The sequence below is a fragment of the Scleropages formosus genome, chromosome 1 (genome assembly GCF_900964775.1).
Source record: "Scleropages formosus chromosome 1, fSclFor1.1, whole genome shotgun sequence".
NCBI classification, from domain to species: Eukaryota; Metazoa; Chordata; class Actinopteri; order Osteoglossiformes; family Osteoglossidae; genus Scleropages; species Scleropages formosus.
In genome coordinates this window covers 44431045-44452835 of record NC_041806.1, presented here as the reverse complement: position 1 = coordinate 44452835, position 21791 = coordinate 44431045, and the positions used below count along the sequence as shown (strand labels likewise).

Here is a 21791-nt window from a genome sequence, read left to right as displayed (position 1 = left end):
ACAGCCTCTGCACAGTGCACGCTGCCCCTTTCCTTACTTTTGTGACAGTAAATTTAGCCCTTCGCCTTTATTTTCCTTTTTAGAAAATAATAAAAAAAAGTGAAATCCTTTTTACAGTCATTTGAAGCTGTTGCTTTTCTCCAAAGCCTCTTCTATCGTTGTGCTGGGTAACTTCAGTTCTTGATAAGTACCTCAATCAAGTGAACTACACCAGGAAGTGGGATCCAAACCTTTGCCTTTCGAGTCAAAAAGCAGTAGCTCCAACCACGTAGCCATGTGCTCCCCCCTTGATTATTTACTTGCTCTTAGATACACCAGGGGGCGTAGTGGTTTGAGCTCCTGCCTTTCGACTTGGAAGAACCCAGGCTTGGATCCCACTTCCTGCCTATTTTGCGCTCGAGCAAGGTACTGACCGTGGAGCAATACAGTAAAAATTACCCAGATTGATAAATGAGACAATAAGTAGTGTAACATTGAAAGTAATATTGGATAAAATCATCATTTGCATAAGTAAATGTGTCTGCAGTGTTTTTTTTGTTCCCAAATACTCTGAATGAGGCTTTTCTCTCTGGAGTGTTAGAACCTGCGAAAGGAAGCCCAGAGTTCAAGTCCTGTGCACTTGTTTCCTTTACAGTGTGATTGGTTACCATGACGACAGAGGTTGGGTCCGAGACCGAAGTGAAGAAGGAACCGGAGAAGGCCGAGGAGCAGTCGCCGGCTCCGGAGCAGGACGCCCAGGCTCCAGCAGCGGAGCCCAAGGCAGAAGCAGAGCTGCCCTGTGGGGAGACGGCCCCGCCGGGTGGAGACGGAGACGCCCAGCCCAAAGCGGCATCCCCAGAGAAGGAGAGAAAGCAGAAGGAGCCATCAGCGGGCAAGGGCATCTCCCGCTTCCTGCCCCCATGGCTTAAGAGGCAGAAGTCGCAGAGCCAGGCCGAACCCAGAGAGGCAGAGAAGGAGAACCAGGAGAAGGTGGACGAGCAGCAGCAGCCGGGACAGGAGTCGGCTCCAAAGTCCCCCGTGTCGGAGGCCAAGGAGGCGCCCGGCGAGGAGCTGAAGTCGGACGACAAAGACGACAAACACTCCATCGGCAGCGCCGACACGCAGGTATGGCAGTGTGTGTTTTTTTTTTTTTTTTTTTTTTTTTTTAACTGATCGTCGGCGCTGCAGCGTGGACAACCACGGTAACTAGTGTGTCAACCCTCCCGCTGCTTTCATGATGGTGTCGATAAACAGTATCTATATAAGACTTTCCATCGCAGGGAGGGTCCGACATTCGTCTGCTTAAAGCTTAGCACGAAAAGTGCACGATGCGTCGCAGTGCAAAGCGAGGAAGCCCCATAACCGGCCTGACCCTTGCAGTCACCTCCGCGTGCTGCAGGAAACCTGGTGGAAGGGGCACCTTGCACCACGCCGTAACCCAGCGTCGATGTGATTCTGCGGGCGACTGCTTCCTTCCTGCAGCTTGTTGTTATCGGCGATGGTGTAGCAGTACAACGCCAAAGTGACGGTGTGGGCAGGGACAGAGCCGTCCTGTACCGCGGTATCGCTGTTCGCTCACCTCCAGTGCTCTGCTTTGACGGAACAGCAACTGGCATTTACTCGCTCGCTCAACCCAGCTCTGCAGGCTGGGAGCCGAGGGCTGTTATCTCATTTGGATCAGTGGTTAAATAGAAATGAACAAGACAACAATTTTTTTTTTTATGTGGTATGTTGCTAAAAGCTATTTCCGATTTACTTCGGAATGTCATTATTATTTCTGTTACACTGCTGAATATACTGGCAGCAATCATGAAACATTATTTATCTGTTTAGGTGACACTTTATACTCTCTCACACACACACACTCACACACACTTGCTACGGACAATTTAGGGTCATCGCTAAGGACTATGGGAGGAAACCAAAGCACCCAGAGGAAACCCTTGCAGACATACGGAGAACATTCAAACTCAAACCCGCAGCCCTGGAGCTGTGAGGCATCAGTGCTACCCGCTGTGCCGCCACACTGAATGTCAGATGAGCCATCATGCTGTTATTGTTTTAGGTTTGATCAGATTTGATTTCCGTTATTGCCATCAAAGCAATATTTCTCTTTAATGCTGGATGAAAGCACAATTTTATGTTATTGAAGGATCATGGATGTGTGTAAAGGGGGTGCTGAGCAGTATGGTGGGGCATCGCGTCATAGGGCTCGTTGATCCTGACTGTCCTCTCGTTGTTCTTGTTGTCTTTTCACTCAGCCTGCAAAGGAGGAGAAGGGAGACGAGTCTTTGGAGAGGAGTGCGGACGTGAAGGAGAAGGAGGAGAGCAAGTGCGAGGAGAAGAAGGAGGAAGGGGAGACCCCGAAGCCGGACTCTGGCACCGAGAAGCCCCTGCTGAAGGCCGCCAAGAAGATGAAGACGGTGATGTGCCACGTGACCCTACTGGACGGCTCCCAGTTTCCCTGTGAGGTGGAGGTAAGTGGCGGCCGACGTTCACGGGGCCCTTGGACCGCTGACGCTCAATCAGCGGTCCAACAAAATCACACCTGGTGAAACTGAGGCCAAAAATAATATGGCTCCTACGCTAAATTTAAGGGGGGTCCGGTGGTGCAGCAGGCTTGGCCGGGTCCTGCTCTCTGGTGGGTGTGGGGTTCGAGTCCTGCTTGGGGTGCCGTCCTGGGTATGTCCCCTCCCCCCTAGCCTCTAGGGTCCGGTTCGTCACGATCCTGCGCGGGACAAGTGGTTTCAGCATCTGTGTGTGTGTCTGTCCTAAATCTGAGCAGCATCCTTCAGGAGAGTATGTCACGTGGAGCGGGAAATTAACTCATAAAAACTGAGGGGAAAAAAAAGAAAAACTGTTGTTGTGTATGTGTGCGCGTTCATGCATGTGCTCACAGCTGAAACACAACAGAGCAAATCGGAAGGGAAGCTCAAATAACCACAGCAGCCTCGACATATGTGACAAACGCATTAGCCTTGACCGCTCTTCCTGCTCAGGGGTCATTGTGTAAAAGTGAGCGGGAGCGAACGGAGCGCGCGGTTTTCACATGTCGCCTTTGGCCCTTTCCTTCCGCGGATGCTGCGTGCGGGGGCGGGGGGGTTATTTTAGGCAGGCCGTTATGTCAACAGGAGGTGGACCCGTAAACAGCGTGGAAGTGGCTAACAGCGCAGATGAACCGTGAAACGGGTCTGCACCCGGATTCTTTATTTAGCTCGACCGCTCGGTTGCTTTAGCCGCCGGTCGCGTCTTGTGCGGCAGGACCGTGCTGCTTGGCCGTCTGTGCTTCTGCATCCTTTGGGGTAATTCCTGCATTTTCCTGAATGTCTCGAAAGCCTCGTAGATGACAAACGTCTATTCTGTGCGTTCACAGTGATTCGCAGTGGGCGGCACTCTGGGCAGAACCGGTGCCGCAGGGGTCCTGGGCTTTGCGTTCGGACATGGGTTCAAATCTGGTTCGGCATGCCCGGAGATTGCGTGTGGGTTCACATGAGGTTTCTTCAATGCGCTCCCGTTTCCTCCCACACTCCAAAGACAGATGTTTAGAGGTGATTCTTTACAGCTGGTTGTGCAGTGGTCAGCACTGCTGCATTTGGACTTAAAGGTTGCAGGTTCAAATCCCAGCTCCAGCTGTAGTACCCTTGTACCCGATTCCAAGATACTTACCCTGAATTACTTTAGTAAGAAGTACCCAGCTGCGTAAATGGTTAAATAATTGTAAGTAGATTAAAATTGTAATTGCTTCGAAGGAAAATTCGAAATGTAAATGTATGGGACAGCTGGTAGCGTAGTGGTTAGAGCTGCGGCCTTTGGACCCAAAAGGTTGCAGGTTTGAGCCTCACCTCCAGCTGTAGTACCATTGAGCAAGGTACTTACCCTGAACTGTTCCAGTAAAATTACCCAGCTGTATAAATGGGTAAAATAATTGTAACCTCAACACTGGTGGGGGGTGTGGTGCTGCAGTGGGTTCGAATGGGTCTGGGGTTCAAGTCCTGCTTGGGGTGCCTTGTGACAAACTGGTGTCTAGTCCTGGGTGTGTCCCCTCCCCCTCCAGCCTTAACGCCCTGTGTTGCGGGGTTAGGCTCCGGCTCCCTGCGACCCTGTATGGGACAAGTGGTTCAGACGGTGTGTGTGTGTGTGTGTGTGTGTGTGTGTGTGTGTGTGTGTGTGTGTGTGTGTGTGTGAGATGTAGCTCTAGTGTATAAAATGAGTCAGGGAGTAAAGGGAATGTAGTGCAGTTCCTTTGATGAAGGTGTCAAACACTAGTTGATAATGTCTGTGCTTCGCTTTGTAGAAAAGCGTCTGCTGAAGGAACAAATGAAAAGGACGTTTTAAATGCATATTGATTGTTCCGTGCATCACGGCCACTGTGTTATCTGGCGAGGGCATTTTGAGATGCCGTGTGTCTCTGTGCCCTGCTTTATGATCTCCGGAGATTAACGTTACGGAAATAGAACACGGTATAAACGGGGGTTTACAGAGCCGCTTCATGTCGCTCTGCGCTGTAGATCCAGCCACGCAGCTCGATTGCTTGCTACTCTGTTGCGTAACAGGTTTCCTCCGCTTATTCTGCCGGTTATAGCTTCTGCTGTCGCTGCATTTCAGGTGATCGCAATCAAGTTTGCGGGTCCCGCGGGTGTGTTTCCAACCTTGGCGGCGTGAACGAAGGACCGCGTGCTTTAGCAGTGGTAGCAGGGGGCGTAGTTGTTAGAGCCGTTCTCTCCAGTACTAATCGAAGGACCCGGAACCTGTTGCACGACCTTGATCAAAGTATCAGTCCCGATTCTTCGCGATCACCCATGTGGTTTTGGTGGCGTGAGAGCAACAAAAGTGGTTTTCTAGTACCTTCTTTGTGTGTGTGTGTGTGTGTGTGTGTGTGTGTGTGTGTGTGTGTGTGTGTGTGTGTGTGGGGACATGGGTTGGAAACATGCAAACTCCACCCCCCCTGAGCGGGACTCGAACCCCACACCCTCTGTGCAGCAAGGCACCAGCTTTACCTGCTCTATCTCGGTCAAGGCACTTTCTCCGAATCGATACAGTAAAAACTGCCCTGCCGTGACATTTTAAATTGCTTTAGATACAAGCATTATGGAAATGAGTAAAAAAACGATAATTTGTTGTCACTTGCTGGCGTCCCGTTATTGATGTCGCCCCGTGCCGATGCGGCTCACGCTGGGGCACCAGTTAGAGCATGGGGCACGTTCTCATTGTGGTATCCTTACATTCTTTCAAGTGAAATGTCAAGATCGCTGGAAATAGATGTTGTTCGAGCACTAAAATAACAATAAAACGTAACCATTGGCCAGTTAGACCTGTCACTGCCTTAGTTACATTGGACTGAATGACTACGCTACCAGCTGCCCTTGGTTTGGGGTTGACTGGCGATAGGCTGCTGTACTCATCCAGGATGGCTGGAAAGACGACCACCCTGCAGGAGGTTGTGTGGGCCGGATCGCTGTGTTCAAGGATGGACAGACGGTCCCTCGGTCCCTGCAGTTCAGGGAGTTCAGGAGATTAGGGGCTGAGGTTCCATGTCCCGGGCAGATTAAACCTACCACATCTGCCACCTGTTGCACACACACACGAGCAGTCCCAGGGGCAGTGTTCCTGAGCGTCAGCGGTGGGAATCGCGCGGCTCGTTTCGGTCGTTCGGTGGGTGACGGCGCTGTTTGCGTCGATCATCGGGGCCCGGAAAGCGAACGAGGCGCGGGATGCCGCCCTCCCTCTCTCGTCTGTCATCGTTGCGCCCTTATGGGTGGATCTGTGAAGCCGTCCCCTTTACCTCTGAGCCCTGCGCACGCACGCACGGGGCATGCGACGGCACATAATGGACGCAGCTGAACATGCGTTTTGACGTGCTCGTCAATGGGCCCCGGCGCTAATTGCTCCCTGCGCTGCCGTGTTTGAACAGGATGGGCTTTGTGCGTGGCTCCCGAAACGCTGAGGCAGCGCTAAGCGCCATTGTCGGGGGCTATTCACCCAGAACGCAGCGGCATATTTATAACAAGACGTAATGATCGCCGTCCGTTTGGGAACCTTTGAAATTCCTCACAAAGGGTCATAGATACGACCCTTAATTCTGAGTGAGCGGTGCCCAGCCGACCTTCGCTCTTTGTGCCCGTCGACCCCCAGGTGAAGTCAGGTGCCTCTCGCCCTTACGTTTATTCACGTAGCCGACATTTTTCTCCAAAGCGATTTACAACGTTAAGGTGCTTAGTTATTTACCCATTTATGCAGCTGAGTAATTTTGCTGGAGCAGTTGAGGGTAAGTACCTCACTCAAGGGTACTACAGCCAGAGGTGGGGATCGAACCTGCGACCTTAACCTCCTCCAAATGCAGCAGCTCCAATCACAACGCTACGAGCTGCCCCGGCCCTTTCCTCCGCCATCCGTCTCACGAGGATACCGCCTTGGCTGACTGCGGGAGGAACTCCCCGGGCCCATCACCCCAGGGGGCCGAAGGCGGATAACGTCCCCTTCCAAGACACATTTCAGGCTAATGGTTTTAAGAGGTAGATCCCATTGATCTGTAAAGGATGAGCCACTTTTAAGGTAAACTTGTGTGCCGTAAACAAGGTTGGACTTTTGTTGTAAGATGCACCTGCGGCTCTGAAGAACTAATTCTGATTCTGTAGTGTAGGTGTGGTGGTCCGTTTCTTAGGGCTGGGGTCCTTTACCTTTATTTCCCTCCTCTTCCAGTTTACCTGGCACTTTTAAGTTGACATAAACCTGTTTCCACAGCAGTAAACCTTTTATTCAGCTCGTTCAGCCTAGGTCCAGCACCGTTACGGCCTCAAGAACAGGTAGTCCCCAGTTTCTGACATGTCGCTTATGGTTGTTGTCCACACACACATCACCTAAAACCGCTTGTCCCATACGGGGTCGCAGGGAGCCAGAGCCTAACCTGGCAACACAGGGCGTAAGGCTGGAGGGGAGGGGACACACCCAGGACAGGACGCCAGTCTGTCGCAGGGCACCCCAAGCGGGACTCGAACCCCAGACCCACCAGAGAGCAGGACCTGGTCCAACCCACTGCGCCACCACACCCCCCTGCCTGTTGTCCTAGCAACCTTATTATATTATATTATATTTGAATCCCAGTGTTTAGTCGTAACGTCTGTCGTTGTCTGTCTGCTCCATCTGCTCTATAATAATATTGTACAGCATTGATACAGTAACAGCGCAAGAGACCATATTTCTTATCGACTCTGTTAGTGTATGTATCAGTGACTGCATTATATATACAAAACTCTTCAGTTGTGATCCATTTGAGTTTTTTCTTTTTTCTTTTTTTTAGCCATTGCCAGCAAGCAAAATCATGAGTGTCTGGGTGGTGCAGAAAAGTAAAAGCGAAAGAACAGATTTAGACAAGAAAGTGAAAATAGTGCAGCGTGAAAATACAGTTATAACACCAAACTGTATTTATATTATTATATTATTGCCCTCCCCCTCCAGCCTTACGCTCTGTGTTGCCAGGTTAGGCTCCGGTTCGCCGCAGCCCCGCTCGGGATGAGCGGCTTCAGCCAATGTGTGCGTGTGTGTGTATACTGCTGTTGTTTAACATAAAAAGTGTGTGAAATTAATGAGAAAACATAACAAAAGTTTGTTGTAAAATGTTGCATTCATACATGTTAATTGTTCTTTCTTTATGGGTCAAGTGCAGTTGGTAGCGTAGTGGTTGGAACTGCTGCCTTCGGCTCGGAAGCTTGCTGGTTCGGATTTACCCTATTGCCGCAGTACCCTCGAGTGTGGTACTTACTCTAAAGTGTTCCAGTAAAACTACACATCTGTATAAATGAGTAAATACTCGTAAGGCACCTAGGAGAAAAACCTCGGCTCAATCGATAAATATAGGTTGTAAGTTGAGGAGCACCTGTATAGGAATGTTTGCCCAGTGGAATCCTTTAAATAAGTGACGTAGGGGCTGACCAAGGTGTCGGTGCTGCGTGTTGCTGTTGTTGTGCTGTATAGAGCGAGATCGTTCAGCGATCCATTCTGGTGCTCGCAGAGCTCTCCTTGAGGGAGTTGCACCTGTTTTTTTGGATGTGCTGGAGTGTCGTGACCTCAAAGACCTGGTTCTGTAATCCTGTGCTCACTGCTCTCAGATCGCTTGTTGCCGTTTTTCACCCGCTCTCTGCTTCTGGCTGAAGATGCCAAAATTCTTGACTTTGCCCTTTCAAACCTTGTCCCTGGGTTGTATTCGAGTCCCCGGGTGTGCGATGGTGGGTGCTGGACACAGTGGGACCAGCGTTTTGAAGTGGATCCCAATGGGTCCTGGAGCTCATTCCTCTGTTTGGACACATCCGGCCTGTCGTGCAGCTCCAGAAACGCTGATGCGCCGGTAAGGGCCGTTTTCTGGGGGGTTGGGATTCTCAGAAGGCCCCGCGGGGATAGACTAACTGCTTTCGATCATTTCACAAACAAAGCGTAACGGTGTGGTCGTGAGTCACTCACAGTACCAATCCAAGTTGGAACCATCGCAGATGTTGCTGCAGGACTGATGCCCCACCTTCCACACGCATGTAAGGAGTGTCTGCTTTCCCACCCTTTCCCAAGGGCCACGGCAGCAGATGCCTTATTCCCCATCACATATACTACAGGAGTGACACTCGGATCTCTCTGCTTTGTACGTCAAGTGCAAAATTGGGTTTTGTCCTTTCTGATGAAGAGACATGTCAAGGTCTCCAGAGTCTTACATTGTTGAAGTCCAGTGCCTGTGACACAGCAATGTCCCCAAGTGAAGGGCGATCAGAACACGGTTATGAACTCAGCCCTGGCAGGCCTCGCCGACTGATGTGTCCGACAGGGCTTTACCAGTCATTTCCGCAGTGGCCTGGGTGTTTCTGTTTGGCCGGTTGGAAAGACAGGCAACAAAGCGAAAGAAACGGCTGATAATTTAAGAATGCAGTGGTTGTTTGCGTGCCTTGTTAAGGCTAAAACCAATTTTCTTTCTGCTGAGATTAGTTTACTTTGATCGTTGCGCTGGAGTTAATATGATTTGCAGGGATTGATGCGGTGCGGTACTTGCCGATAGGAAATACACACTTGGACTGGCGGCGGGGAGCCAGGAATGCAACCAGAGAAGTTGTGTTGCGGTAAATTTAGCACGTCGGTCCAGGTATACCGCTGAGATTAGCTTGGGTGACAGGTATTTTCTGTTGATCGATTTTAAACAATTGATTTCAAATCTTTGCGTTGATTTTGACCCTTGTTACACAGTTGAAATAAATGCCCAGAGTCCAAGAATGTTGCCGGCAATAACTTCCGCACATCTTGCCATTACTTGTGTTAGATGAAATTTGCATTAACCAACCCTGTTATGACCACATTCCCATCCCAAGACTGAAATGAGCAGAACATTTTGTGTGTGTGTGTGTGTGTGTGTGTGTGTGTGTGTGTGTGTGTGTGTGTGAGAGAGAGCGACAAAGAGGTTCTGAATGAGCTTCTTGGGGTTCTTTGTTGGAAGGGCCAGCAGGTGGTGTAGTGGTTAGAGCTTCCATCTCCAGATTCAAAGGCTACAGGCCTGAATCTTAACTCCTGCCCTAGTACCCTATTTAGCAAGGTACTTACCCTAAATTGCTCCAGTAAAAATTAGCCAGCTATATAAATGGGTAACGTATTGTAAATCAGTTTGGAGAAAAGTCTCAGCTGAAGGAACAAATTGAAATGAGCCAGGGTGAAGTCGGATGAGTCAGATGCAGATGTGCTCCTAGGCAAGAATGGCCTCTTGTGGGATCAATAACGGGGCGATTGGGAGCCCAACTGCTTCTTTGGGGACTGTGTGACATCACCGGCATGCCCTGCATTTTTCCGTTTTCTCAAGTCCAGCGACAGAGAAGAAGAATCTCCATGTTGACCCCTCCCACCCCACCCCACCCCACCCAACCCTCGAAGGATTGCGCTCAGTGTTCTTTGTAGGTTTTTATTACGATTCTGATCCTACACGTCTTGCGGATTGGACTGTCTGAGGGTGGGTCGCCTGCCCGTCCCCGGTGGGGGCAGCGTGACACATTGCGCACGTGCCGTGCATTCCACGGGGGTCAGGGGACCTGCCCGCAAGTGTCTTTTTTTTTTTTTTGTGTGTTTCCACTCAGTTAGATCGAGCGGGGGGGGGGGTCCGGGGTGGTACGACACAGCGCGTCTTCATGTCGGAGCTGAGCAGCCTTGCAAAACACGTTCCCGACACCCCCCCGATTACACGGCCTAGGGGCATGGTGGGGCCCTCACTATGGTCAAACCAAAGTAATATTATTAAGGTGAGGTGTGTCATATTGTTGCCCTGTGATGGACTTCTGTCTCATCCAAGGTGTTCCCTGCCTCATTTACTTCCAGGATAGATGCCAGACCACCGGGACCCTGCACTGCTTATTGAAAAGGAATGGAGGATATGTACTATGCAAGGAGAAATGGAGGGCCGCTGTAGCCCTGGGCGAGGTTATAGCGCGCCCTCGCACTTTCATAAGAAGAATGTTTAAAAAAAATGTTAACGCCATTCTTTTTCCCCTTTTCACTTAATGATGCGCAACACGTTTGCAGCTGATCTTCGTGGAATGCGTTTGTTGTGCTGAGTGAGTAATGTCAGTTTGCCTTCCCCCCCCACAGAAACGGGCGAAGGGACACTTCCTGTTTTTCAAAGTGTGCGAACACCTCAATTTGCTGGAGAAGGACTATTTTGGACTGAGTTACAAGGACGCTGCGGACCAAAAGGTAGAGTATGCAGTTTATTGCCTAATGACAGTTAGTCTTTCACTGTACAGGAATACATGCCTATAAAAAAAAAAAAAAAAAAAAAGCATGCGATGAACATCAGTGCATAAAGTGGAAAGAAACTAACCAGGTTTCCTTAATAATCACATGTCTGCAGCTGTGTCTCCCTTTCTCCTAATATAATGCACAAATTGTATTTTCTGAGATGTGCGTCGCTTTGGAGAAAAGCCTCTGCTAAATGAATAAATGTAAAAAGTGCCTTGTAATGTAATGGTCATAAAGTCCAGCACAACTAGTATCAGTATAATCGTATTTTCCATGTTATTATCTTATTGGTGTTTTGCCCTCCAGGATTTCGCTTTATATTTAATTCTAGGATGCCTTAAAATAAAGATGACGATCGTGAAAAGCACGTGTTGACGATAATCGGTACGTTGTGTCCTCCTCAATAATGAGGACCGCCGTCGCTTTTGTTGCATTTTGTACGTTCCGATATATTCCCTCGGGGTCGTCGTGTAGTCGGACTTATTTCGAGGTCAGACCACAATCGGTAGCAGTAGGAAACCGAATTATGCAAAGTAACGAATAAGAAGTCTTTATACTGGAGTTAATGGATGGTGTGATTAGCATTGAAAGTACCCTTTGCGAAATCTGAATAGGCCCAAAGTAATCCATAAACGTCAGCTTGGCGATAAATGATCCCCTGTTAAGCTGTAACTGATCCCTTGTGTGGGAGACATTTGCGACACGTAGTAAAGCCAAGTATTTGCCATGATGCCTCTGACTGGCATCTGTGAAGTTTTCATATCTGTGTATAATAGCGGAGCCCTATAATGTGAGTGTAGTGTAAGGCTTCCCACGCCGCAGTGTTCTTTCGTCGTCTTCACTGCTCTCATTGTTTGTGTCACAAAGCAGTGGAGACGCGCTTCTCCGTCCCCTTCGCGTATACACTGGTGCGCTAACGATCCGCAGCCTTCCCGGTTCTTGACACCGGAAAAACTGTAAACGGAACCACGGCGTGGGGGTTCGCGTGGTCGCGCTCGAAAAAATGTCACTTGCCGAGTTCCCCGCGTTCACGTGGATTTTCTCCAGGTGCTCTGGTTTCCTCCCACAGTCCAAAGACATGCGTTCCAGGTAAACCGGTGACTCTAAATTACCTCTAGTGAGTACATGAACGTGTGCGAAGGTGTGTGTTGCCCTGTGATGGGGTGCCGTAGCACGGGTGTTCCCTACTTTATGCCTCCAGGTTAGGCCTGGGACCACGGCAACCCCTCATTGAACAAGCAGTTACTGACAAATGATGGAAGAATGAATATCACTTCCTTAAATACACTAGTGCGGTAAAATTAGCTGGAAGGTGCTTTTGGGTGTTTTATCAGTTTATTGCCAAAAACTTATAGGCACGTTTACATATCTTTATAAGCGGGTGGGGTTGGCTAGGGGTTGAGAACCTGGTAATTTAGGGTTGATCCATAGTGAAATGCGAACACAAGCCACACAGTTATAAGCACTTTTTGGGTTTTCAGCTGGTGCTTTAACAGTGCGTGTGTTTTTTGTGCACAGTAGCGGAATTCAGCGTCTCGGTGCCTGTTTACGCCAATCGGGACGTCATGGATGTAGGAGCCGCACAGACCTGCGGTTGTTTTGCGAGCCCCAGCTGCAAAAATGTCAGCTGGGACGCGTCAGAAGGGAAGCGAGCCCAAATCTGGACTCGATGTCCGTGGCTGCTGACCTCGGAGCATGGCATGCGTGCCATTGCCGTGACGTCACTTTTGCCTTTTATTGCTCTAATCCCCCAGAGTCACCATTAAAGATCCCGCTTGGCATCTTTATTCATACGCTGTGTGGAAAAGTTCACGTGGAAGTGGCTTGTTTTCATAATCTTTATAGACCCCGAGTTTTGAGATCACAAAAAGGGATAAAAAATTTTCCAGGGTGAAATTTTAGCAGTCAGTCAGCTGAAACGAGGAATTTTAGGTGTATGTATCTGGGTTGCATTTTCAGCTTGCACATGCATTTCTGTGCTGACAAAACGTCTGCTTTGTTTCTCTTTGTAGTGCTGGCTGGATCCCGCGAAGGAGATCAAACGTCAGATTCGAAGTAAGTTGTTTGTTACGCTCCTGTGACGAGAAGCGAAGGACCACCCCGCGTTGCACCGTTGGCTTTTCGTGGCATGTCGACTACAGCCAAGCAAAACTGTTCCTCTGGAGTTGCACTTCACTCAAACAGACCATTACAGCACATGTTAAAAACAAACAAAGCCTTACATGTTGCCCATAGGAGTTACCGTTACACATTTCTTGTTCATTACACATATCTGTTCATCGGTGCCGGCGTTGAGTGTCACACATCTGGCAAATTGCTTGCCATGATTACATCATAGATGGGGTATACGTTGCGGTTGGGGATCAACAGGCGGAGGACATATCGTGGGGTCTTCCCAGCTGCTCCCGTATTGCATAACCCAGCTCTGATAAGGGGTGGAGTTTACGCTGTATCCATGGCAACAGCTTGTTGTGCCTTTTGTGGTCCAAGGCCCTGTGATGGTTAGGAGTCCGTCGCCAGGCCAGCTGTTTAACATTCCAAGCCGCCACCCAGCTCTGTTTACATCATCAACGGGGGGCTCGCGGCTGGGCGGCGGTCCAGGGGAGGTGCAGCTGGAGCGGCGGCCGACTCGCGCCTTGGACCTCGGCCCGAGCGGCCAGGGACTGAAGTACATTAATGTGTCGTCCAAACAGCGAAAGAGCTTATTAACCAAGTGGAGTCGGGTTTCTGTTTTCCGCTTCTGCTTCTCGTCCAGTTCTTGTAGTGATGATGCTCTTTTATTACTGTTTTTCAGTTCAGACTGTACACCCTGTACACTTTCTAGTTTACTAAGATCTTTCTGTCGAACCGTCTTGCTCATTCCTGGGTTTAAATCCCCCCCCTCCTGAAGTGCCCTTGATCAAGGATTTCACCCCAATTTGACTCCGTTATAAAGGACTCGGCTGTATAAATGAATAAATCATTGTGAGTAACACAAACTTTACATTGTATGTTGCTTTGGAGAAAAGCCCAGGCTAAATGAATTAATAATGACGATAATAATTACAATACCAGCAGCGTGCAAGCTGTGTTGTCTCAGCGAACCCATGAGCTCTGATGTTGATGATACAAGAAGAGGTTTTAAGGACTTGTTTGAATTATAAACCCTTTATGCTGGATACAAGGCTCATGTTCTGGTGTTTCTTCAGAAGTTAAACGGCCAGTTACACCCGGCAGATTAAACACACACACACACACACACACACACACACACACACACACACACAAAATGGTTATCGCGGCAAACCGGAGCCTAACCTGACAAGACAGGGTGCAAGGCTGAAGGGGGAGGGGACACACCCCGGACGGGACGCCAGTCCATCGCAAAGCACCCCAAGCGGGACTCGAACCCCAGACCCGTGAGAGAGAGGGACCCAGTGAAACCCTCTGCGCCCCCCAGATTAAACACAGTCTAAGACAGTTTTTTTAGAAGTGAAGATTAGCACTGAAGAGGTACTTAAATTCCCATCGTCTGGAATGATGTAGGGCCGGGACGCGAACGCCGAGGAAATCGCCCTGTTATGAAGTCATACTTTGGAGAAGTTCTGCAGTAATTCACTCCTTCCCATGAAGATGATGGCATCAGTGTGAAACGCACTTAAGTAATGGACACAAAATGCATTTTGGGTCGTCTTACATGATTCTAGTTGTTCTATCGTGAGCAGATACTCCTAATACCTTCGACTCTCATTGATACGGACCGGTATCTGTTGAAGCAACTCTAGTTAAGTGCCGCGCTCAAGGGTGCAACATCAACGTCTCTCCTGAGACTCGTAGCTGCTGTCTTTATTGTTTATTATTATTAATTCATTTAGATGAAGCTTTTTTCTACAAAACCACTAACAGTGTTAGGTTTATGTAGTAAGCTACTTACAAATACAGGGGGTCCCTTACTTATGAACTTGTGAGTAATGAGCTTTTTGGTGTAAATAAAAAAAAAAAAAAAAACTAATCTTTTTTGAGAAGTCTTTAGTATTTGTTTCTCAGCAGCACATAATCCAAGTTGAGTGCCAAGCTTCTCCCAGTATGCTGGCAAGTAGCGATCACAACTATTACGATTGTCAACACGCTACTCTAGCTCTGGTCACAGTCCATTACTGTGCTTTCTAATTTACATTGGGTCGTAAATGCCCAGGCAGAGGGTTCAGAATGTGCGGGCATGTGCGCGAGGCATCCCGGCTCACCAAGGAGAGGGAGGGGATGTCTTCTAGCCTGTTCTCTGTGTCTAGAATTAGAACGGTAGATTTGTGGAGTTGGATGATGAGGCCCTGGGCCAATACACACACACACACACACACACACACACACACACACACAACTGGATCCTAACCCACGAACGTAGAGCGCAGGGCTAGACAGGGAAGGGACACACCCAGGATGGGACGCCAGTCCATCGCAAGGCACCCCAAGCAGGACTCGAACCCCAGACCCACCAGAGAGCAGGATCCAGCCAAACCTGCTGCACCACTGCATCCCCTTATAAGTAATAAACTCTTGGTCCCAGTTAAGTTCTTAAGAAAGGGGCCCACCAACCATTTGTACAGCTGGGTAATTTTACTGGAGTAATTCAGGGTAAGTGCCTTGATCCAAGGGTCCTGCTGCGGAATTGGGATTTGAAACTGGGTCTTTCATTTGCAGGGTAGTGGCTCTGAACTCTGCTGCGACCTAGTGCCTTCTTTAGAAAGAAGTCCAGCATGGTAACTTCCGGTGTGCGCTCCTTTCTGCTCCTGCTCGGGGGAGGATGGATGGCATGTTGGGTTGAGGTCCCGGATGCCCTTTTGCGCGGCGTGTGAGTCAGCCGCTGGAACATTTCAAGGACATTTGGTAACAGAAAAACAAACTGGGGGCACGGGGAGGGGGCAGCTCTGCCCGCATCCCCACCGCTCGCTTCAAGGCAGCGTTTCTCGTATCAAAACGCGTACGCTAAGGGCCTGACCGCCACGCGTTCCTCTCAGACGCGACCCGCTTTCCGCTGCAGCACTGCGACACCTCAACGAGTCCTCACCTTCACCGCCTCGTCTTAAAGTGGCGTTTTTGCCACCGGCGTCAAGAACAGGAAGTGGAGGGAGGGCAAAGACCGCGTTGCCTTTGCACACGTTGTTAAACAAAAGTACTTTCGCGCCAGTGCGAACGCTGCCGTTGGTGACGTGTGGATGTTTGCTGCTGGCAGGCTGTGGCGGAGGCCTCGGCTCGGCGGCACTGCCGAGGTCACGCTAGGAGGAAGGGTGGCGGAAGTAGTACGCAGCACCTGACCCCAGATGCATGTTGTTTTCCACTTCTGTCTTTCCAGTGTTGGAAAGTTGGGCCAGCGACCCTTCATCCTTCTCTTCCCCTTACTCATCCTTCCTACCGGAGAGGAACGTATCATTTCCTCTCTTCAGACCCGTGCATTGACCGTCCCAATGCGGTCGACTTGACCGCCTTGGCCTCCGCAAGACGGTCGCTGAAGGCGGCCGCTGAGCGCGAGCCGCCGGGTTTGCAGCCTCATTGTCCGCCTCGTGCCTGGGATTCCTCCCAGATGACATTCCCCTGCAGCGGCGCGTGCCCTGAACCCTTGGCCTCGTTGGCTTCTCAGTCCGACTCTCTTGGAAAGGAAGCGCGTGCAGCCATGAGGAGCTCTTAACTCGCCCACATCTCTGGGCACAGAAGTATTGGAAGAAGCTCGACGTGCCGTGGAATTCCTGGCTCGCTGCATCGCTGGCCGGTTGCGCACCCCGGCAACGCGCGCGGAGCCAAAGGGAGTCGGAAGTGACGGGTGAAGAGTTGTGACCTGGGGGCACGAGCACCAGCGGTGCAGCTTTGTCTGTTTGTTTGCTTGTTGGTTTAATTTTTTTGTTTACGACGTCTTTGTCTCAGTCCTGGACATTTTGTCTGCTGTCGGTGCTCCTTTAGTTTTTTTTTTTCTTTCTTTCTTTCTTTTAAACTGCTGGTGCAAAAAAAGTCCACTTCAATCGCTGACTATTGTTAACTGCTAGTCCAAGTCGGGTGGCAGCGGTCCTAAGCCTGTCCTGAAAACACGGGTTGCTCGCGTAGTCGGGCTACACCGGTGCTTCACATGGCAATCGTGCAAAAGTCTGTTTATTTTACTTGTTCAGGTGGACCAGCATTTTCCTTAATTTGTTATTCACTCTGTTTGAATAGGGGATTGAACCTAAGCCCTGAAACGACTGCGGACCTATGTTTTGTTATCGGTCGTGTCAGAGCGGACCGCTGTCTCTCTAATGCCTTTGCTTTTGTGTATTCATCCACTCATGCGTTGTGTAACATTCCAGATATGTGCAGTTTCACCCCCCACCCCCACCTATTCCCTGTGCTCTTTAATCAGTCCGGGCAGAACTAGACTACACAAACGCAGTGGGTTTATCCCTGGCCCTCCCTGTGGGTGCAGGGTCATGGGTTCCGCAAACCTAATAGGCTTCATGCACCACCAATCAAATAGCTCACGTGGATGTGGGGCAGAACAGCGCAGGAACGTCTCCCAGTCGTGGCCTGATCGCCCGTGTCGTCGCCGAGATGCCCGGACAGCCTCCGCAGTCTCATTCCAGTGCGGTCTTGTCTTTGTTGTGGTTTTTGGGCCGAGACCCAGCGGGGACTGAAAATAAATGGTCACGCATTGTTCTCTGGCATTGACCGTGGGTGAAAACCACTGTTTGTGCACATGCTTGCCATGGGACGCTGGACAAGTTGGAGTTTGCACCTAATAGTGACAAGCAGATGGTCACAGAGACGTGTGCCGGCAGCGGCTCATCGAAGGCTTGAGGACCTGTTCTTCTGTGGCTCCTTTGTGTAATGCTGTCTGGCATCCGACTTGCGGTACAAACCAGTGAACCCTTAACCGCTTTTCCAGAGAGCGCGGACTTCAAAGCAGCTGCTTGCGTCTAATTGCTTGCAGCTGCTGCATCCTCTGTGCCCCTCAGAGTTTCTCATTTTATCTTGTTCTCCCTCAGCACCTTATTCTTTAGCCGGACCATTTTAGTCCTCTTCTTTTGCCCTGTTAGGTGTAATTTATTCCAGTTTGATTGGTAAATAATATAGAGGAGTTAAAACTTCTTCTTATTCTTGTCATAACTCCTATTCCTGATGCAGTGGGGTTGTTTTGTACCTTGAAACCACCATTAGATGAACTCCTGTTATTAGGGCATTGAATTGCCATTATTTCATATGGAAAATATGGTTCTTGGACAAAAATGAGTATTTCTAGCTTGTTCGTATTGTTTCCTGTTGTTATATTTTCTTTCTTTCATTCATTCATCATTCGTTACCAAAATGCCATTGTACTGAATAGTAAACCTGATGTTTGAGGAATGGTATGTGTTTCATAAGCCATTATGGTGATTTCTCGTTGCATGGATCTCATTATATGCAGGCTGTGTTTGCGCTCTTCGGCGTACAGTTGGTCTCGCATCCTCGTACTTTTATTCTCTGTCCAGTCTGACATCCTCTTCTTGTCTCCTTACAGACTCTCCTTGGCAGTTTGCCTTCAACGTCAAATTCTACCCACCTGACCCCTCCCAGCTGACAGAAGATATAACCAGGTACAGTCGACATGGTCACACATCCAGCGTTATAAGCATCCCTCACTTTTTATTGCCCACCGCGTTCCTCGGATCGCCCCTTTAAAAGATACTCTGCTTTGGAAGACGGTCAAGGAATGATCTGCGGCTATTGCATGTTTTGTCATGGTTGTCGGCGGGGACGCTGTAGATCTTTTGTAGACCTGGGTAAAATCGCACTGAAAATACGCGGTGAAGCTGAATAATTACCGTTAGGTTTGTTGTCAGGTAAAGCAGACAGTCGTTCTGTGGACGCATTGACCTGGAGTGATCTCAGGTTAAGGTAGGGGGTGTGTTTTCGCAGGACACGTGCAAATTAGCTGTACTGTTATTGAGCCGAGGGCAGCTAACCTCTTACGCAGCTGCGTGGGGTCCTGCGTGCAGCGAGTGGAAACTTAGTCCGATTCCCCCGGTTGCACAGTGGTCCTGCTTCCGCCCCCACGGGCTTTTCACGAGGATCTGGAAGCAGGGTTATGGGCTGAGGTCAAAGGTCGAATGAAATACTCAGGAATATGGTGTGATGTAAGAGAACGAACGGTCCCTAGATGTTTTTTATATTACTTTATTTTTTTACGCAAATTGTTCTCTTTAACTCGAGATCTTTACATCACACTTGCTTTGCCGCCACTGACCCGTGTATTCTACCCTGCTCCACTACTGCAGATACCTCCTGTGCCTTCAGCTCCGCCAGGACATCGCCTCCGGGCGCCTGCCCTGCTCGTTCGTAACCCACTCCTTGCTGGGCTCCTACACCCTTCAGGCGGAGCTGGGGGACTACGATCCCAGCGAGCACCGCCTAGAGTACTTGAGCGACTTCCAATTCGCCCCCACGCAGACCAAGGAGATGGAGGAGAAGGTGGTGGAGCTACACAAAAATCACAGGTAAGGGGCTGTTCTCAGCAGCTGCTGGGGCTATAGGCAGAGGGGTTGGGAAGAGTGGGCTGTGCATGGTTCAGAAAGCCATACCTGGAGAACCTAGGCAAAGAGGGGGATTTGTTATGGGTGAGTGACCCAGTGTAAGTAGTGTATCTAGCAGTGTAAGTCACCGTGGTGAATAAGGTGTGTGGGCTCATAACGCTACATAGAGTCCGTTGGAAGCCGCTTTGGAGAAAAGCATCTGCTAAATAAATAAATGTAAATGTTAAAGAGGTTTTAGGAAGTCTCATTTTGTGAGGGTTTATTTGTAATTCCTCCAGATGCCTCTCTTTTTGTGCTTGTGGATAATCTGAAAGGTCAAACGCAAACATAGTGCGGTGGGTCTCCGTGTGCGACAAACGCCGGTGGACCCAATGTGTATCTTCATGTTTCCTTGGTTTCCCAATCAAAGGAAGAGGAAACTTTGTGGGTGGGGTGACAGCTGCTGACCCCGACCGAGGGAAGCAGAGTCGGGTTTAGCGGTCAACGTAGCTCAAGCAAACGATTCCCATCCAACTGCGGGGCGACCGGACCCGAGCCAACAGCTTATGTCATTGAGGGTGGGGGACTGCTCGTGGGCCGTGCTGGAAGAAAATAAGGCATGTGGTCATAAAATTGAATCGGGGCCCCATTTTTTCTGACGAGGTTTAAGAGATCTTTGCTTGGCTCCACCTGAAACTAGGTACAAGGAGGGGAAGTGGTGTTTAGCGATGCAGCTGGTTGCTGAAGTGAGTTTACATTAACTTATTTAGCTGCTGCTTTTCTTCAAAGCGACTTGTAATGTACTAATTATTCACTCACTCCTTCATACCGCTGGGTATTTTTTTAATGGAGCAACGCAGGGTAAGTACCTTGCTCAAGGGTCATACAGCAAGAGATGGGATTCGAACCCATAGACACGGGAAACGGTTTAGAGTTGAACAAACAAAAAGGAACTCCTTCTAGTGGGTAAATAATGTGGAATACACAACAAAACCATCAAGAGGGGGATGAAGGAGGAAAATCGAGGGATATAGTAAAACTTTATAGTCAGTGGAGGGGGAACAGTAGGTCTCCTTTCCCTGCCCTCACTGTGGGGAAGTTGAGCAGAGATTAAAAACCTGACTGAGCGTAATTAGATTGTGATGGAAATGGTTACCCCTTGTTCTCCCCTCCCTGCATCGTGGCTGAGCAGTAACCGAGGCATCGGGAGGAACGTCAGCTCAATGCAATGCAATGTTGGAGCATACGGAATCTTTTTCACGCTTACATTGTAATTTACTCTTCATTATATGGTCATGAATTACTTTTAATTATTATTTACTTGCTCTTTATCATATTTTTTCACTTACGGTATTCATTTATGCCTTTTCTTTTTATACCATCTTATCCTTGGTGCCTTCCTTTTCCTTTGTTTGGTGTAGAAATTTCTGGAATAACAAGATCCTCTGTGGATGGTCTGTTTTATAGCCTCAGATAGATAAAGGGGGTGGTATATAAGCGCGCTGAAGAGACTGTGGCCGGGCAGGGGATGGAATGACATCTAGGGAGATTCTGCAAAACTGTAATAAACCACGTTTTAAGCCCCTGTGTGCCTCATTATTGAAACTCCAAAGAACCTGGAATTGTCTGAAAAGATGAATTCCAGCACCCCTAAACACCGCTAAAGAATGCAGAGTTTCCAGATTACTTGCTGCTGGTTTCTAATGCCAGATCATGCATTTTATAAAGGGCAATATTGTCAGGTGATGTAAGCCTTTCTGTATTGAAAAAGGCAGTTTTGAAGTGAGATATTTTAAAGTCGTGGAAATTGAAGCACCGAGCGTTTGCAACGCCAGTGGTTCACCGTGTCTTCTGTCTCAGATCTTGGATGGTCTTTGTCTGTCAACAGGGGTATGACGCCAGCTCAAGCAGATGCACAGTTTCTAGAAAATGCCAAGAAGCTGTCCATGTACGGGGTGGACCTGCACCATGCCAAGGTAGATCACTGCTTACTTCTCGCTGGAAAAACACACATCTAAGGCTCATATCTGGAAAATGAGCTGCGGGGAAATACGGCTTTGCGAGGCTCTCTGGGAGTCGTCATCTGATGGGCAGAACGCTGCCGGAAATGTAACCCATCTGGATGAGCTGCGCAAACAGATGTTGCCAGTCGTTTCCAAGGGTGGGAAATTTTGGGGGTTGTTCAGGGGATTGTCAGGGGAGCCTTGCTGAAGGGGGAAGTTTGTGCATCTGGCCGCCGCTCTGTGAAGGTCTGACGTGACTGAGACGGCCTTAAAACTCAGTGCTGCATATCGGCAGCTCATGAAATGTGAGCTTTGTGTTTCTGGAATACAGTGTGAACTCATGGAAAGGGATCTGGACACATTGCTACGCTTACAGCCCAAGGTGACTGTCATTGTGTGGATTATACATGTCATTTACACCTTGATTTCTACTGAAGCAGTTAAGGTTAGATGTCACACTTAAGGGTTCCAACACACTATATCAGTAATATTGCGTTTGTGTTATAATTTAACATTTTTTAACTAATGAAACATACGGATAGATTATGAATGTTGTTTAGCGAAGTCG

At 49.1% G+C, this 21791-nt stretch overlaps 1 protein-coding gene across 13 annotated transcripts in view; it reads left to right on the top strand.

Moving 5' to 3' along the window:
- The window catches only part of epb41l2 (erythrocyte membrane protein band 4.1 like 2), a 62892-nt gene that overhangs the window by 19314 nt on the left and 21787 nt on the right, over positions 1 to 21791 (top strand). For all 13 annotated transcript variants that reach the window (XM_029251776.1, XM_029251746.1, XM_029251767.1 and 10 more), the window contains exons 2-8: positions 635 to 1104; positions 2241 to 2456; positions 10582 to 10686; positions 12744 to 12786; positions 18230 to 18305; positions 18987 to 19205; positions 21109 to 21196. In XM_029251776.1, coding sequence (XP_029107609.1) covers positions 649 to 1104; positions 2241 to 2456; positions 10582 to 10686; positions 12744 to 12786; positions 18230 to 18305; positions 18987 to 19205; positions 21109 to 21196 — 1203 coding nt within the window. In that variant the 5' untranslated portion in view covers positions 635 to 648. The remainder of the gene's footprint in view (positions 1 to 634; positions 1105 to 2240; positions 2457 to 10581; positions 10687 to 12743; positions 12787 to 18229; positions 18306 to 18986; positions 19206 to 21108; positions 21197 to 21791) is intronic.